We start from the raw sequence: 17,332 nt of genomic DNA, 5'->3' as shown, positions 1-17,332 counted from the left end.
GGGAGGTTTCCTATACGTCCCTCTTTCTTTCTGCGTCAAGAGAAAGGGGGAGTAGGCATTGGACTGGGGTCGGAGCCCAGCATGCATATGTGTAGAGCGGTAATAGACGTATTCAATTTCTCATTTGCTCAGCAGGAACCGTCGCATGCCAGTACGCGGGGTCTGTTCCTGCTGCCTGGCGCCCTAATCGGAACTTGCGTTTCTGCACGGCACCGCGCAGTGTGTTTCCTCATGAAACACACGTCTAGTAATGGGGTCGCACCCGCCTCCGAACATCCGGCGCTGTCAAAAATTGACTGCGTACATCATGAGGCTAGTTTTTTCTGAGTAATATGCCCCACGAGCCATCGCCTAGTGGCTTTGTTTCTAGCACATCCACAAATGCTGAAGCGGCGAGAACAATCTTAGGCGCCTTACTACTGGCATTCGATAAACGCGTTACTAAAGCAGAGATCGCAAGTAAGCGTGGCATAGATGAAGGGAGGCCCTCTATACAGGCGCTATAAAATGATCGAGCACTGCATAACGCTGCCCTGGGCGGCAGCCCTTCATGAGCCAGGAGCCTATCCATAGCAGCAACGCGTGGCGAAACAGTTCAGGGGTGCAGAGGCTTTCCAAGCATTTGACTCGCTGCCGTGCGCGCTGCCTCATGTGCCCCCCAGACTTCGAAGCTTCTTCGCCGACTTGCTGGCACGCAGCCGCCGTACAGCTCCCCTCAGATGGGCAGTGTCCGACGCACACCGTTGCACCATCGTTGTCTTTGCAGATTCTTTCATCGCCGCACGCCGCTCCAACCCCAGAATCACACACACCTGCTTGGAAAGTGTGGGATTCTACATTGGGGGTGTCGGTGCCAGCGGGGCCTATAGAGGCGCCCATCACCTGCGTTGCAGCCTTTAGCAGCGCGTTCAGGGCTGAAACCAGAGAAATGAAGGCGTTGCGCTGCAACAGGAAGAACAGAACCGATCGGTCTTAATTTGCTGACACATGCGCCAATATCGAAGTCGTGTCTCGGCTACCCTCAGGTTTGCCAGCGCCTTAGCCACACTATGCAGCAAGCCTACGTCGACAGCAAGCTGGACGGGGCCTCAAGAGAACGACTATGGGGCATGCCCGTGGCTTGCCGCGCTGCTTACATGTACAGAAGGCAGCGACAGAAGAATGGCACGGCACAAAAGGTGCAGGTTGTCGGTTTGTACGTCTTGCACTGCGAACTCGCTGGGAAAAAAGCAGCACGTAGCGCCCCATTGCTCCAGAAGCTGCGAACACAGCAGAGAAACAGTGCTTCATAAACGGCTCGCGCTGGCAGCTGCACGTCTGTGAAGCGGAGCCCTTAAAAACCCCCTCTATCCACGCAGCGCTCTTCATCGAGAGACAGCCTCAACCCCTCCCTGGCCACGAGGCGTCCCCAAAGGGAACATCTGCGAACCATGACACAGGCATCCCCTGCTTGCAGCGACAAGGCCAGGGAGACAGGCAACAGCCTCGAAGAAACGGATTTCTCAGCAGAGACTCACCGCCAGCGCGGCACACAGACCGACGCCCTCAGGGATCGCAACGCCTCGTTCTAAACAGGCCCTTAAGAAGGCGACATCACGCTCCAGGAGGCCATCTTGGTCGCACTCCGCATTGGGGGGCATCATTCTCACGTGACGCTCTGGCATCTCGTGCCGACATCTGTGACTGCCACTGCCGTGAACGGCGCGGCAGTCGCAGTTCTCGCCAACAGTCTCTGCAGTGCAGGAGAAGTCGTGCGGATCCCGCTGCGGCTGCATGTACGTGTCTGCGCCAGACAGAAATGACGGCCAAGAAAGGGAGTTGCCTCCAAAGGCCCTCAAGAATTCGGCGATGTCTGCCCCAAGGCAGCCAGATTCTCGGAAGTGCAGCCGCCTACACATACAAGTGCTGCAGCTGCAGAAGTCGCTGCTCTCGCTGGAAGAATTTTCGCTGCTGCTAGGCCTGTTGCTGCAAGCACTATCCTCGTCCGTGCACCTGTTTTGGAAGCTGCTTTTAGCGCGCTGTAGAGATTCCTGAGAAGACGCTTCCCTTCCCTTTCTTGTCATGCTGTCTTGGGGGTGATGCTTGCGCTTGAGCTCGCCCTTCCAGCCACCACAGTTCCGAGGACGTCGCCTCTCAGCGGATGAGGCTGCTGCTTGTGTTTTGCTGTATAGATGCATCAGCAACCACCACAGCTCCTTGGGTAGCGGAAGCTGGGGTTTAGATTCGCTGGAGTCCTCTGCCTTGCCTCGGCTGCACGCTGAAGACTTTAGCTCCCTCCCTTCTTCCTCTTGCGTCACCTCCAAAGCTGGTGCACACTTTAGCGCCGCGGCAGCGCCCTCCTCTGTGGACGACTCGCCGCTGCCTTTGGAGAGGTCACTGGCTTCCGGAAGAAGGGCCTTCTGCCCAAGCATTGCCAGAGGGTGCAGCTCAGCTCCCAGCAGGGAAGGCATGAGAGAAGCCGCCAGGCAACAGAAGAAATCCTGCCGAGAATCAACCAATCTAATCACCAGAACACCACATGCAAGCTCGTGAGCAGTGTAAATGCCCTCCTGAATGTTTAGCGTGATGGAAACCACCCGCGTCTCGCCGCCTCTTAAAAATCCTTGCAGCGAGTCCATCAATAGCCACCTGCCACGAAGCACGCACAAGAAAGCAAAATGCGCTCCTACAGCCCCTCGAAAGGTGCCATTCGCTCGCGGAGTCATCGTAGGAAACGCACAGTAGCTCTACCGACACATACACGCGTGACAGCATGTCCAACGCCCTCCCCCGCAAGCAGCTCGGACCGACTCCTGTGTCTGAACGCAAGCCGTGGAGAGGGAAAGCGGCTCTCGCGATTACCTCTCCAGGCGGACTCGCCTCCGCAGCACCGCCCCCAAGTCTTTTTCGCTTGTGACTGCATACGGTCCGCTTTCCAAACGTGGCGTAGCCTGCATTGAGTCGATGTCATGGCGTCTTGCACTGCTGCGGGCCTCATCCTGTAAGCGCTGCTGCTCGTGGAGCAACATGTCGTGCTGCTGCTCTCGTTGCTGCTCTTGCATGTCGCCTCTGGATTGCACCATCTGCCGAGCAGAGCCTAGGGGCTGCTCGTCAGCGCCTCTGCCTTCCCAGCGACGCCAGACAGCTCCATGCCAGTACGATACATGCGACAGGGGCACGATGGACCTGCCTGCAAGGCAAACACACCCCCAGAAGACAGCCACACACTGGTCGGTAGCTGCGGAAAAAAACCCTCACGAGGCGCAGAGAGAGACGGCGGCAAGCTCAGCTGCAGGGGAGCAACAGGCACCGCTCTCGCGAAAAGCCTCGATCTTCAGCCTCTTTCTTACGTCCACACGCGAAGCGCTCGACGTAGATACATATTTTGCTCCCCACCCCTGCCGCGCGTACACCCCTCTGAAACCCCTCGCACTCTCCGTGCAAGGAGGCTGCCGAGTCGCAGCCCTACCTGAGTCTGAGAGGCAGTACACCGCGTAAGCAGTCGGCAACGAGGCGTGGGGATTCGAGAGACAAATCTTGAGCTGCATCGGCTCGAACGCACGCACAGGTGGGAGTTGCAGCAAAGGGGGGTCTACTAGCAGCTTGCTGAGGGAGCGGCCCTCCTGCTGCAGCAAAAACACACACGAAACACACACGCCGCAAGGGCTAAGCGAGGCACGAATTCCGTGGCGTTGTTGTGAGAGGCACCGCAGCCAGCCACCCTCTTGCCACGAGCGCGAGTTCGAGGGTCCCCTCCGGCTCGACAGCGGAGAGCCGCTGCGCTGGCGAGCTCCGCAGCTGGTGGCCTCCTTTTTTCGCCGTTAAGGGCATGTGCAGATATATATATATATATATACATATATGTATTATATCGGAAAACAAGCTAGCTACCCGCAGGATCTGCCGCAGCTCGTGACACTGCTTCTTAACGCGCTCCATATCGACAGCCTCGACGAGCAAGCGGAAAGACATCCATCTGAGCCAGAAGCGAGTAATGACGCCTTCGCGCTGGTAATAAGGAGCATCGGTGAACGCGCTCCCCCTATTCCAGGCTGGTCTACAAAAAGACAAGACACACGCCATTTTAGACACACGCCATGCCAGCACAGCGCCGGCACAGTCGCCTGCCCTGCCCTGCACTGTCCTGCCCGCTGGCTAGCTAGCTAGCTAGCTAGCTAGCCAGAGCCCGTAAGGACCCCCAGAAGGCACTACACATGCGTCTTGCCGGCACCGCGTAGCAGCACGGCAAGCTAGCTAGCTACGGCTGCAGCGGCATACACGGCACAGCATCAGCGGATGCCTCCACCGACTCGTGCAAGACTCCCCTTACCGCCTCCACTCCGCAGCGTGGCCCCCCTCAACGATGCTCAGAAGGGGATTTCCTGCCCTTGCCGGAGTGCGATAGAAGAAAAAATGCCTGTCTTCGCACGTGCGGACGCCCAAGTCTTCCAGCTCTACGAGGCGACGCCGCCGTCCTGCCGCTGCGGAATTTGGACGAACTTCACTTGCAGCGAGAGCTCCTGCTGCGGCAACGTCTCGCGCACTCTGCCGTACCGCCCCAGCGTAGACATCTCGATGGCATGCACCTAGAACAAGCAGCGGTTTCAGCTCCAAAGCGGAAGTCCAGCCACACTCCGTTTCAAAGCGGAGGCTGCACACGCAGAAGGCAGCGCTGACGCATTCCACGAAACATGAGAGACGTGCAGGGTCTGAGGCTCGCCAGACGACACCACACACAGAGACGCAAACATACATACATACATACATACATATACATCCATATACGTATACATGCATATACATATACATATGCATGTACATATGCATGTACATATGCATGTACATATACACAGAGAGAAACAGACACGCCTCACGAAACCTTTCCCTACTAAATCTACATGATTGTTTGGAAGAACGGCAAAGAAATCGGCAAAATCATGCAGAGGTACAGAAGGCGAGGCGGCGCAGCTGTGCGCCAGCCCTTACTCGGACAAGATTGTTAGCAGCTGCTGCCGCTGCACAGCCAGGGTCACCTGCCGCCTCCAGGCTGATGCTGCGTTTCTCCGCTGCTCTGCAAGAACCCCCTTCTCCGAGGAATGCAGCTCGCTGCTGCCTTCTGCGCCTGCCGCTAAGGCACCCGAACTCTCCTCCTGTTGCAGCGTTTGTCGTCCGCAGGTGACACAGACACGCGACTTTCCGCAAACCTCTAAGGGGCTCTCTGACAGCTTCAGGTCGATGCAGGCAACGATCACAGGTGTTGCCCCTATGAGGAGCCGCGCTGCCACCCCCCCATACGCAAACACCTCCCTGTACACCTCGCAGCCGCATCCATAGTCACCAGCGTCGCCGCTGTCGCTGCTGCACACTCTACTGGGCTGGAGTGAGCAGGTGTTGTTGCAACATATGCGGTCCTCCAACCGCTGGCGGTCAAGCCGCTGTTGCCGCCGTGCCTCCCGTTTGGAATGGCTGCTTAGACCCATCAAAGGGGATGTTGGACGTCTTCCCGATGGCGTATTATTCCTTAGGCGCGATGTCTCATCCGCTGACAGCATCACAGCTGGCGCCGAAGCCGTGCTGCCCGCCTCCCCCGCATTGGCGAGCCCGAAGAAATTGCTGAAGTTGAAGAACAAGTCCATCCGCTGCTGCTGTTGCTGCAGCTCCTCCTGCCTCCTCCGCTGCTCCCCCTGCTCACGAAGCCGCTCGAGAGCAGCAGAGCTGACTCCCCACTGCTGCGTGTAATTCTGCTGCAGCTCTCGGCAGCAGTAAGCGCCAAGACGCGATTTTGCAATACTCAGCAAGGTGACCTTGTGCAGATGGCTGGGGTGTACGTACACCAGGAGAAGCTGATTGTTGTGCGGGCAGGCATCAAGCGGGACGATTTGCTCGTATTTGGTGAGACATGCACTTCGCTGCGCGGTAGCAGCATTCGTGCCACTTGCTGCAGAGAATGCCTTGGGACCAAGCAGATGCATCTGGAAAGCAGCCGCCGCTTGCCCCTCCGCAGCGGCAAAGGCAGCAGCAACACATGCAGCCCATGCGTGTCTGTGCCGCGTGTCCACCTGGTGGAGGCTGCAACTCAGGAACGCACCCGCAAAAACACAATCCCCATCCAAAATTCGCGCAATCTTCGAGAGTCTGTCTGCCTCTCTGCCCGCAAAAATCCCCTACCGCTTTGGTAAGGGCTCTGTCGGCGTGCCGCCGAGACAACAACAACAAGCCCCCTTATTGCCACTCTCTCTTGCCTCCAAGTTCGTGCAGGCTGCCGTCTGCCTCACGGGCTGCAAAGGAGCTGCTAGCCTTCTGCCAGGGAATTGCCAGGAGCTTACGCAACAACAACTAGGTCCTGCTCTGCACCTACGGCTGCCTGGAGAAGCGCATGAACTCGCAAAAACTCCACGCCATGCCTCCGAGAGTGCTGAGACTTAGGCGAGGCCTCTTCCGCCTGTATAGGCCCTATAGAAGGTGGCAAGGAGGGCGGAGGCAGCGCGTGGGTATAAATATCCACAGCGCAGACGTCTAGGCCTTCCACTAGCAGCTCGCTCGATGCAAGCTGCCGTGCCGCACTCACGAGGATGCGCTGCCTACCGGGGAGTAGCGCCCCCCCCGGGATATCGCCGTCTGCAACAGCGGTGTCTGAGAAACACAGCAAACGGCAAGCAGCATGCGCAAAAACACGTGCAAGTCCGAGTTCTAGCTGCAGTGTGCACTCTCTCTAGGGGGAAAGAAGCGAGGAAAAGCCTGCAAGATCCCCCCAAGAAAACCTCAGCTCCTCCGGCAGCAGCCCGCTGCCTGTGGAGGCGGCGCCTCGCGCATGCAATCCAGCAAGAGCTAATAAGTCTGCACGTCAGCCCCGTACTGCTAGGCACACACCGCGGTGCAGGGGATAATCATGCGGAGGGATGGACTATTAGGTGCCTCATGAAAGACACACAAGGACGCACAAGGAGGAGGCTGAGCAGCGCAAGGCACATGCATAGGGCTCTCTGCGTTCCGCAGACGGAGAAGGCCTGAGGGGCTTGCCTCGCCGCCTTCTTCCACGGGTTGCTGCTGAGGCTTCGGAATAGAAGACGCCGAGGAGGGGGGAGCCTCTGGATAGAACTCGGCATCCCCCATGTTGGCAAGCAAATGTATCACGCCAGCGCCAACACAAGCAGGGCAACAGCAGCAGCTGACAAGCTGGTAAGCCGTGCAAAAACTACAAGTGCGGGCTGCCCCGTAACATGACTGTACAGTGGAGCGAAACGATGACCGATTTCTGGCTTCCAAAGGGATCTGTAATGGGCTCAAAACACTCGCTTCTGTAGCCTGAAAGAGGCTGGCCGGGTGCCTTAGGGATGTCTGCGTACGAATTTTGCTGCATTGGCACGATTAATTCCGTTTGCGCGCGGGCAGATGTTCTGCGAGCGGCGCGCTTGCAGCGCTGTGTCGACGTAGACCCTAGCCAGAATTTCTTCACGAGTTGAACGGCAAATGGAATAACCGGACGGGAAATTCAACGCTGGTTGCCCCCGACGCTGCGGATGCACGACCCTACCGATAGACCCTAAAGCGCCAAGACCCCCTTGGCAGACAAAAATAGGTCATTTGCAAAGATGATTCCCTGAAGAAGGGTCTTCAAGCAACTCATAGCGCCGGTCCGCCCTCCTTGCCATGGGCAGCTGCAGCCCAACGCGGTGTGTATGTGCTGCTTCAAGCAGGGCTGCTACGAGTAGGCTAACCGGGACTTTGTTTTATGAATTATTTCTGATTAAATGCCGCTCAACGCTGAAATAGGGTACAGCGGAGTTGATTCAGTGTACAAATTTGACACCTACCCAACCCAGTCTCCCACTCGGAGCGTAAGCGCATGTGTGGTAGGACCCATATATAGAACTCTGCCAGCTATACACACACATCCCGACGGTTGTCGTATTTATCTCGGCTGACAGTCTGTGTAGTTCATGAGAGGCTGTGCACAGTGCCTCTGAGTGCACATCGCGAAGTACTACGGAAAGCGGACCAAGGACTGCAAGATAGTATGTGGCGGCGCGTTGCACTAGGGTCCAACTGTTTGGTCCCTTGGCTGCATACATTTAATTGTATTGCGCCTATAAAGGGGTGTAGGCTGAAGGTGTTGAGCCTTCGTAGTCCTATGATCTTCCAATCCCACATGCCTTCTGTTGCCCCTCATCGCCTTGTGCTAGCTGCTCCACACCTAGTTGCACGAAGCAGCACAGCTGGCCATGGGAAATGTATACATCTAGACAGTCTTTGCCTTGCTGAGGCATCCCGTGTGTATATGTGTGTGGGCTACACACAGCACTTTATCGCGCTTTGACATGAGACCGAATGCAGGCTCCAAAGGCTGGTGTCCTTAGACTTCATACCATCGTGCAACTCATTCAAACAAGGAGCTATGCACCCATGCGTGAAACACTTCCTGGCATACCACTCTTCCCTGCACGCCTGTAGCCCTCTCTACGCGCAATGCACGAATACGCTCTGTTGTACTGCAACTTAGAACACCTTCCATAGCCGTTCGTTTACGTCGCTCTGAGCAGACTCAATTATAAGCCGAAATCAGCCAGATCTATTTGTCAAGCGTGGCATGTGAATAGGAAACACAAAACACTTCAAGTGGAGAAAATTCCTGATTTCTTAAGTGATGGAAGGCGAAAGGCTACACTCCGGCACTTTACTTCTATGGCACGGATCTTTGTCCCCATTCAGTCATGTATTGGCTGTCCGGCTTGGCTGCTCTTTTACTTATGACAAAGCAGGAATAGTGCTATTTTTGAACCTCTTACACGCTGTGTGTTTCACACTTGATCTGTCTCCAAAAGAAGACCTTCAACTTCAGCTTCAAGCTAAAGAGAAAAATTCTGAGTGCTTTTCAGAAAATTTTCTACCTTCTCCTGCCCGTGTTCCTTATTGTTCCCTACGTGAAGGGAGAGGGAGAACTAGAGTGCGAGTTCGTGCACCCTCGAAGCACATGGGCACTCACAACTAGTTGCAAGTTGCACCTAGCGCACATGCACATAACGTTGCGCTCTCTATAATCGAGTTAACAGAAAGCTGCAGTAAATAAGCTATACTGCCAAATAAACCACTTAAGCACCTTTAACCAACTCTTGGATATAGCTAGTGTATGAGAAAGTGTGTAAGTGTAGCACAAACCGCTACAGCGTGTGCTTTTGCTCATAGTTACTGCACGCAGATGCCTGGAATGGCGAGATCGTGCATCTGCTTGCAATCGGGGGGCGAGCCCCTGTAAATCTAATGAATGATGGTGCTTTTATGAAATAACACAATTCCTTTCGATGCTAGATTTTGGCACTATCGGGATCCTTAGAAACACCCTTAAAGCATTACTGGAGTACCTCCTAATGCAAACAGTGTACAAGGAGTCCAGCAAGCGGTCGCAATGAGGGTGATGATGGCTTGTCGTTTGATGCCTCGAAAAGCCTTTTAAGATCGTTCCGTCTCAAAGACACGGCAATGTCCTCGAGTGCTTCCTGGCCTACTAAGTATAATTTTGGCGTTTACAGCTCCTCAGTGCTGCGATGCGCAAAGGTAGGGGTTCAGTGCTCACAAACTGCGGGAAACAGCTTCTAACGTACCTAAATAAAGGTCAACTTCTAAGAGGATAAGCCTATCACAGCAATGCACGGCTTCCACAACGGACCCCCTGTGTCGTAATACAAGATGATCTCTGGAAAAGGGCGACGCCAGTGGCTGATACTATTGCATGCCAAAGGTATCCCTTAGCGGCCGTGGCTGTTGGGAAGCACGCGCATTTGCCTCAGCTAGTTGTGCAACGATAATCATATGATGGCACGAGAGATGCGACTATGAAAGAACTGCGGGCGTTGCTTAGTGCGTGGGCGTATAGATTCGAAGTTAGTGAGTGAAGCATGCGATGCAAACCCGCCACTCCTTGTCGGTAGAACACAGGAATTACCGATAAGGAGCCCCTTTTGGTTCCGGCAAACATTAGTAGCAAACGACGCTATGCTCATGTGCCGGCTGGTTAATATAGCTTGCTAAGCGTCTGCCGTGAGAAAAAATAGCAGGCTTTATCGGGAGGCAGTCTAGACAATGTGCTGTAGCTGATGCAAGGCAGCGGAGCCCTCAGGTTCTGTGCTGCAGCCGCGAGAACATCCTGACCCCTTGGCAATATCGCAAAAGAGCACCAGTGGTAGCGGTAGCTGCTGCGGCTTTGCTTCGCTTCACGCGCTTTTGCTACGGCGCAGAATAACGCCCACAACCATCTACCAAGCAGAGAGTGTCACCGACTTATCCCAGCTTCACCGTAAGATCGTCCAGGAAAACCGTCTCGGGAATCTCAAGATTGGTAGGCGCCGGACCCTGGCGAACGCGGCCTGAAGTTCCGCAAGGCAACAGCAAGGCTCTTGGATTGTCTTACGCCCTCTCAGCTGACAGTATGTTTGCACAGGGAGCATGATATGCGGCAATGTGTCTATCGGCAAGGCAAGTGCCAACAGGAAAGCATCCAACAACGCTAAACAGAAAGCTCGAAAGTCCACCGGACCAGCAAGAAGCTGCAGAACTACCATGAGCTCCTTCGAAACACATCACTCGCCAAGACAGCCAAAGTGAAGAGGTGGCGCACTGACCTGAAATGTCGTAATGCGAGCCATGGCACGGGCAGAACCAGCCCTGATAACTGCCGCCTTCAATCGGGATGCAGCCGAGGTGGGTGCAAACTCCGATGTTAATCAGCCATTCTGGACGGGGGCAGCGCTCAGCGTCCGTCTGGGGGTCCTTCATTGTGCCAACCACCAAGTCATCCGCACTGCAAGCCACACCACCACGCATCCGCAACCAGCTCCTTGAATACGATTTCGCATGTCTACTACATACGGATGCCACTCCACCATGAAAATCCCTCGAAACGTTACAGAAATGTCAATTATAGACTCAGGTGCTTGCATGCGCCAATGCAAGCACTGCTCAGTCGGCGTGCTCTCCGCGAATGCAATGCAGACACCCCATGCGACCAACGTACGCTGGAACACACAGAAAACAAGACTGACACAGCATGATGAGGCTCCCTTACGTACCGAGCCCGCTCGATCTCCTCAGCAGTCCTGTGCCTCACGAAGACGGGCTTGCCTCTCCACTTGAAGACTGCTGTCGTTCCCACTTCAATCGGTCTGAGGTCGATTTCGGTGGTACCCGCAGCCATCAGGTCCTACATGAAAGCATAAGTAAATGCTATAGGAAACAACAGCTTTATCATCAGGAAATGCAACGCACAGCACTCCGCACACCGAAATTCGCAGAGTCACAGCAAGCAACCCGCCGCAAACAGCCCCTCCTCCGAGTTGCCTGTACACCCCAAATGAGCAAGCAGGGCCCTGCTCACAGCACATGGCGCTTCTCCAGCTTACCTTGCTAACCCACCAGAAGTGAACCATCTTGCACAGCAGGCTTCTCATCATGCTGGCTCCGATAAAGAAGTATGATGCGCTCAAGAAGTACATGAAGGGCCTTCTATCTGGGGAGCCGCTGCCCAGGCGGTAGTCTCGGAAGTCTGGGTGCGCATCGCTGTTTATGCTGGTAGGGACAGGGGCGTTCTCGGCATAGCCTGCGGCACGGAAGTTATCGGGTGCAAAACGCCCAACAGAGACCACAGCCGGCTCATCAGGCGTAGCCCATACAGACGTACGGACCACATTTGCGCCAGCCGCCAGCTCTGCATACATACAGACACAGACACACACATAGACACACACATTGACACACATAGACATACGCACACACACACACACACACAGCAGGCAGGTCTCAGAGCACGTGAGCGTGAGTGCGCCATAAAGGTATTCCCATGAAGGACGCCGAAAGTGTGTTTACACGGGAAGCACGCATGAAGCTCCTAGGCTACGGTAAGAGCTTCAAAAAGTGAGAAACATGACGGGCGGGAAAGGGATGGGCCGCAGTGGCTGGCTTGTCGCACAGGTGTGAGACCGGCTTACCTCCTTTGCTCAGATCTGGCGTCTTAGGAAAGGTCGGCTCGGCTGTCTGGTGGTAGTGCCAGTAGCGCATGCGCTTCAGAAGGCCCTTGCGTTGGTGGGGGTGGTTAGATGGCTGGACTACATCGGCTGCATCAATGGCGTCCTTGCATTGCTCCTTCAGCATGCCCTTCGCCTCCAGCTGCTGCGCCTCGAGCTGGAAGAGGGCTGGATCATTTGCTTGGTCAAAACGATTCAAATAGAGCGGCTTTTCGCTAGCCGGGGGGTCCGACTTGTGAGGACCAATGTTATGGTTGAAGGTGCCGAAAGGACGCACGCAAACCCCCGTGTGGCCAGAAACCTGGGCACCTGAAGACAGCAGGGCCCGTGATTCTCCGAGCCTAAATGGGAGAAACCATCCAATAGGGCTTATGACCCTGCCTTGGGTCGTCTGCCGCAAAAACAGCGGCTGCAGCGGAACGCGAGGCAGCATGGCAACAAACAGCTAGGCCGAGCCGCCGTGGAGAACCAACCGTACAGAGAAAGAAATCAGAGCTGCATATATAACACCTTACAGGCAGCAGACTCTCCGGCACTCCGCAGTGCAGGACATAAAGCAGAGCAAGGGGAGCGGCTGCTGCATAGTAGCCCCTGCCAAAATAGCATGCAGCATCACGTACGGGGCTTCTACGCGGTACTTTGCTGAAACAGTGAAACCCCCAACGTGCTATACATAAAGATTCGAACTAAAAATATTGTTCTACAACAGCTATAAAGTTCCACTTCTTGGTACCGGGAAAATGCCACACTTTCCGTGATAGTGGCCTTGCGCGCACACGGCACTGGACTGCTTTGAGCCAAGCAGGTACTGAGACGCGATGCACCTCCGTTAGGTACAACGAGCAGGGTTTCAGGGAGTTGCCCGTTGTGAGCACCCATCTCAACATGCATGACGCACTTCCGGGGTGCGGGTGTTCTGCGCAACATACAGCACACCATTTATTCTGGAATGCAACTGTTGCTGGAGGTGACGCAGTGCTAAATCTGGACATTCTCTCCACTATTTGTCATGTTTCGCGAAATTTGGAAAAGATTTAGCTTCTCGGTTGGGCTATCTTAATGATAGATACATTTCGCACTGCAGTATTGCTCAAATTGAGAAGATTGAATGCTGGATGCGTGTACGCTACAGGTTGCAGTGCGCACTTAGGTACGAATATTCGCAGTGCTTGTAGGATGCATCAACGTGCACTCGAGCTGTGCCTCACCCTTCATGCCGGAACCCTACAGGATGACAGTATAACTGTAATGCTCCATTAAAAGTATTCGTAGGGAGGCACTTTACTCCAGACTCAATGCAGCCTGAAGGTAAAGCTATTGATTGCTCTCCTAGAAAACCCACCCTCCCGTCCCTATGCCCCTTAACGCTTCCTTCATGGGGGGAGAAAGACGTCTAGGGTACGAGTACCTGCACCCTGAAAGCACTTCCAGCTCTCAGAGCTAGTTGCACACAGCACTTAGCGCACACGCACATAACTTTGAGCATTCTTCTATCGAGCTTGCAGTATGGTCCAAGGAATGAGGTAAGCGAAAGGACGAACCAGTTAGCCGTGTAGCAAAAAACACCTTTTTCAGTGCAGCTTTGGCTGCTCCGATTGCGATAGCGAGTTATTTTTTGGTGAGACACCAAGAAACTTCTTAGTATCTTCATTGAATTTTGTACCAGAAGGTTCTCCTTATGGGTCCCTAGGCTGAGTGGAACTGTCAAGCTACTCCCAGAGTGTCCACGCAGAGGCCGTTAACTCTTTGAACGGATTAGATTTTTGAGAAATCAATTGACCACGACACTCTAGGAGTTGCTTTGCCCAGTCCTTGTCCTCAGCGCACCATAATCCAGTCTGATTGAAAATTAGTCAACATGTACGCAACGGGCTGTGCCTTTTGATTACTTTGAGCATCCGGGCACATTTGCACACTCTCACATAGTGCACACAAGTAACGCTCAGCTGACGGTCTCCGTAAGAAACACTCCGTACCAGACTCTGTGCAGAATTCCTGCCCTCCCCCCTCATATTTCCGACACGAGAGAAGAGGGGCAGCTGGGTTGCGCGTTGCTGCACCCGTTGAGCACCCCCAAAATTGACACCCACTGGCACATAGCAACTTAACAGAGAAGGACCGCTTTCACCCATATTATATTACCCTAATTCTACCCTGCGACGTGGAACATGTACAAACAGCCCAACTCGTAGGTCAATCCTTCAAAGGCCTTTAGTGAATGTGATTACCGCATCTCAAGATTCTAGAGTGAAAACATTAAAACCTACAAAAGGCACGTAGCAAATGAATGATCAGATTTAGATGGAATGCATTAGCCTAATATTAACTGTCCAGTAGACCTTGGCCGAATACAGATTGTTATCAGACACCGCATAATCCCTCACACGAGAATTGCTCCTTTTCCACTAGGGCCACCACGTCCCTGTAATGTAAGTAACAATGCTTGAAAGTTTCTCACACTGTAGGCATCCGCTGGGCAGTGAGCACTCGTAGCCAGGGGGACTGTATGCAGCTGGCATTATCTTGACTTCCTTTAGGTTTGCATACATGGATGGCTCTGTACCAAACGAAGGACGCTAGTAACGCGGGAGAAGCTTTCACCATCCGTAGAAAACATTATTTACCTAAGCAATGGTGTAAGAAAAAAGTTTGCAGTATTCACCTCAAGCACCCATTCGTCTATAACTGTGGAGGAAATACTTTTGTCAGTTAATGAGAGGGAGCGTTGATGCCGCAGTAACTCTAGTACACGACTGGGTGTTTTACTCTATGTACCTGGTGAACAGCATGCGCCCTATGTTGCTGAAGCGTTTTAACATAGGTCCAATGTGGGACGAGCTCCCGAGTTGTTTCAACACTGCAGAGCTGCTTGGCACCTTTGATCGTATTTGTGGTCTCTCTCTCCAATAAAACGCGACACATTACCTTCGTGGTCTTCTGTAAGAAACAGTTTTATCAAAGAGGAAGCAACACAAGCGTTCTAAGGAGCCGCGTAAACTCGTTTTCAAAGTAAAGTAGGGCACATATGTGCATATGAGCGTTCCCACTATGGCCTATTTGTGTCAACACTGCACGTACAATATCCTGGAAACGCAATACTGGCTCTGAGATCCTGTGACAAAGCGTCTAACAAGTTCGATCTGTTCTTCAAGGGCGCAGCACTTCAAAACAGTAAGACTGTGCGGATTTTCTCAGCGTGTGTAGATCTACAGATTGACACGTATTTAATGTGTGTTCGATATTAAAAAGTGTACCAAGATATTTCCTGGTCAAGTGTACATGACCAACTTTAAAATACCCCCAAAGTGAACTAGCATTCCCACAACCGGTGCGGTAGGCGCATGAAGTAGAAAATCTGACAAAACCATGAAACAACGAAAAGTCTACCTAACCGCATTCCAGATCCCTTGCACTGACTCTTTTAGCGCAAAGCTCGATCTTTTTTAGTGCCTTAATGCCAACGCACTGGCAACAGCCAGAACCCATGTGAGCCACACAGAACTGCATGCAGACAAAGCATCCCCAGTAAACGGAGTGTCAATGTCATCTTGCCCTAAACTATAAAGGTCAATGCCTGATGCTCTCCTCTCCATGAGGGCCTCATAAAAGGCTTGGCTGCAAGGCACACACATGAGGGAAACGCTACTACATGCCAATTCATTGTGGCATCAAATCCCGTGGTCCATATACACCTAATGAGATTCCTCAACACACAATCTAGAGCTTTTTAGCCATCAGATATGAACTACCTGCAGTGCAAAGCATCAAGTCTACTGATAAGACGGGATACGGACCTGAACGGATGTTGTCCCGTGATCGGCATAGCCGACAGTTTGCAAACAATGTAGCCAACGCTGCATCCCTTTGTATAGGCGCATCCTACACTCGTAGCGGTTTCCAGAAGAAACCGAGCAGTTATCTGGGCCTCCAGATTTTGCCACGGCGTCACCTGCTCGTCATACGCGGGTGGAAAGCTCCTGCATCAGGCCAGCAGTGTAACGTGCTATTAACATGTAGCAGTACTGTTTCCAAGGAGACAAAAGCACCCCCCAAATCAATATAATTCTTGCCCTGTAGGCTAAGGTACCTAGGTAACCCTTAATGCGCCATTACTAAGAGTGAACGGGGTAGGGACTGGGCCCCAAGAAGTAGGGGTGACACTACTTACGGCGAAATATCCAGAAGCTTGTGGGTGGCCTGGATCATGCTTTGGAGACAAGGAGGGTTATCGCCCACAAACACCAAGCCAACAATATCTGCGGGGGCCTGAAGAGTTGCCCAAACCACATTGACAACATCAGCAGAGCAATTGTAACGGTTACAAATACCGAGAATACGGCCCATTGTAGCTTCCGCGCAGTCCCCGAAATCCAGTGGGCATCCATGAAGCTAATTACCTAACCATTAAGGCGAGCACTAAGCATGGTATCCAGACAAAAGTCCGTCAGTTGTTTGGGCATTGGTCCTTGGATATGTGCAGCTAGGTATTGATTTTATTCTGGGGAAGTAGAAATCGCCTCTGGCGGCTTTTGTACCTGTCCAAGATCCGGCGCCCTTAATGTTCTACAGTCGTGCTTCGTCCCGAATGCCGCATCCAGCATGCCCTTAGCAGCTGTTTCCAACTGAGAACTCACTGTAAGCCGGGGATTCTGATGCCTGAGATGGGATCTACGTAATATGTTCATGGCATCGACGCATTCTGCCCAACGAAACACAAAGACGGAATACATAACTGCAGCAGTGTAACCGTCCGTCACGGTCAAGGCTATCAAAACAAGCAAAGACCACTAAAAGCTTTTAAACAAGTATTGCTGTGCATCGACAGGCTGCAACGGGGTCAGGAGTGAACTACGTTACCCACGTTGAAGCCCAATCTCCACCGATCCCTCTTCTTCAGCTGAAACTGCTGCCACTAGGAGAAGAAGACAGGCCACAAGGACACTCATTTCCGCAGATTTTGCTGAATAACGAACAAGCAGGAGGCAAAGAAAAATTAAAGACACTTGCACCTGCTGCCCCTGAAATACAACAGAGAAATAAGCCTACAGCTGGCTATTCAGATTGAGGAAAATTGTGCTAATCGAAATGACACATTGCAATACACAAGCCATATTCACTACATGGGAACGCGCTCACAACAGGGGACGCCAATCTGGAAACGTTGGGCACAGGGAGGAAGTGAAAGCAAGCAATACACCGACAAGAAAAGTTGTTATAAAGGAGAATGTGGCGTGTGGTCGGGGGGAAGCAGATTAAGGGAGCTAATTTATATGAAACTGGCTGTTGGGCATCGAACTGGTGCAGTGCTGTCCCTGTTGTCCCTAATTAAAATCCATGGA

The 17,332-nt window shown here is 53.2% G+C and overlaps 2 protein-coding genes across 2 annotated transcripts; both read right to left on the bottom strand.

The window, feature by feature from the left end:
- Positions 1–489: 489 nt before the first annotated feature.
- Positions 490–7,092, bottom strand: LOC34622909. Its single transcript, XM_026338642.1, has 11 exons — positions 6,850–7,092; positions 6,306–6,691; positions 4,966–6,048; positions 4,310–4,630; positions 3,875–4,036; positions 3,449–3,645; positions 2,842–3,169; positions 1,955–2,628; positions 1,518–1,852; positions 1,137–1,259; positions 490–942 (listed from the first exon to the last, which is right to left on the bottom strand). The coding sequence occupies exons 1-11, from the start codon at positions 7,090–7,092 to the stop codon at positions 490–492; spliced, it is 4,305 nt and encodes a 1,434-aa protein (XP_026194427.1).
- Positions 7,093–10,254: 3,162 nt separating this feature from the next.
- LOC34617838 (cytochrome b-c1 complex subunit Rieske-1, mitochondrial) lies at positions 10,255–12,872 on the bottom strand. The gene is made up of 6 exons (XM_026338641.1): positions 12,803–12,872; positions 11,958–12,302; positions 11,373–11,677; positions 11,043–11,173; positions 10,596–10,774; positions 10,255–10,340 (listed from the first exon to the last, which is right to left on the bottom strand). The coding sequence occupies exons 1-6, from the start codon at positions 12,870–12,872 to the stop codon at positions 10,255–10,257; spliced, it is 1,116 nt and encodes a 371-aa protein (XP_026194426.1).
- Between the last annotated feature and the right edge of the window lie 4,460 nt (positions 12,873–17,332).

This window comes from Cyclospora cayetanensis, unplaced genomic scaffold (genome assembly GCF_002999335.1).
Source record: "Cyclospora cayetanensis isolate NF1_C8 unplaced genomic scaffold, CcayRef3 CcayRef3_contig_29, whole genome shotgun sequence".
In the NCBI taxonomy this organism is placed as follows: domain Eukaryota; phylum Apicomplexa; class Conoidasida; order Eucoccidiorida; family Eimeriidae; genus Cyclospora; species Cyclospora cayetanensis.
The sequence above is the reverse complement of the archived record's forward strand: the minus strand, read 5'-3'. Positions and strand labels throughout refer to the sequence as shown.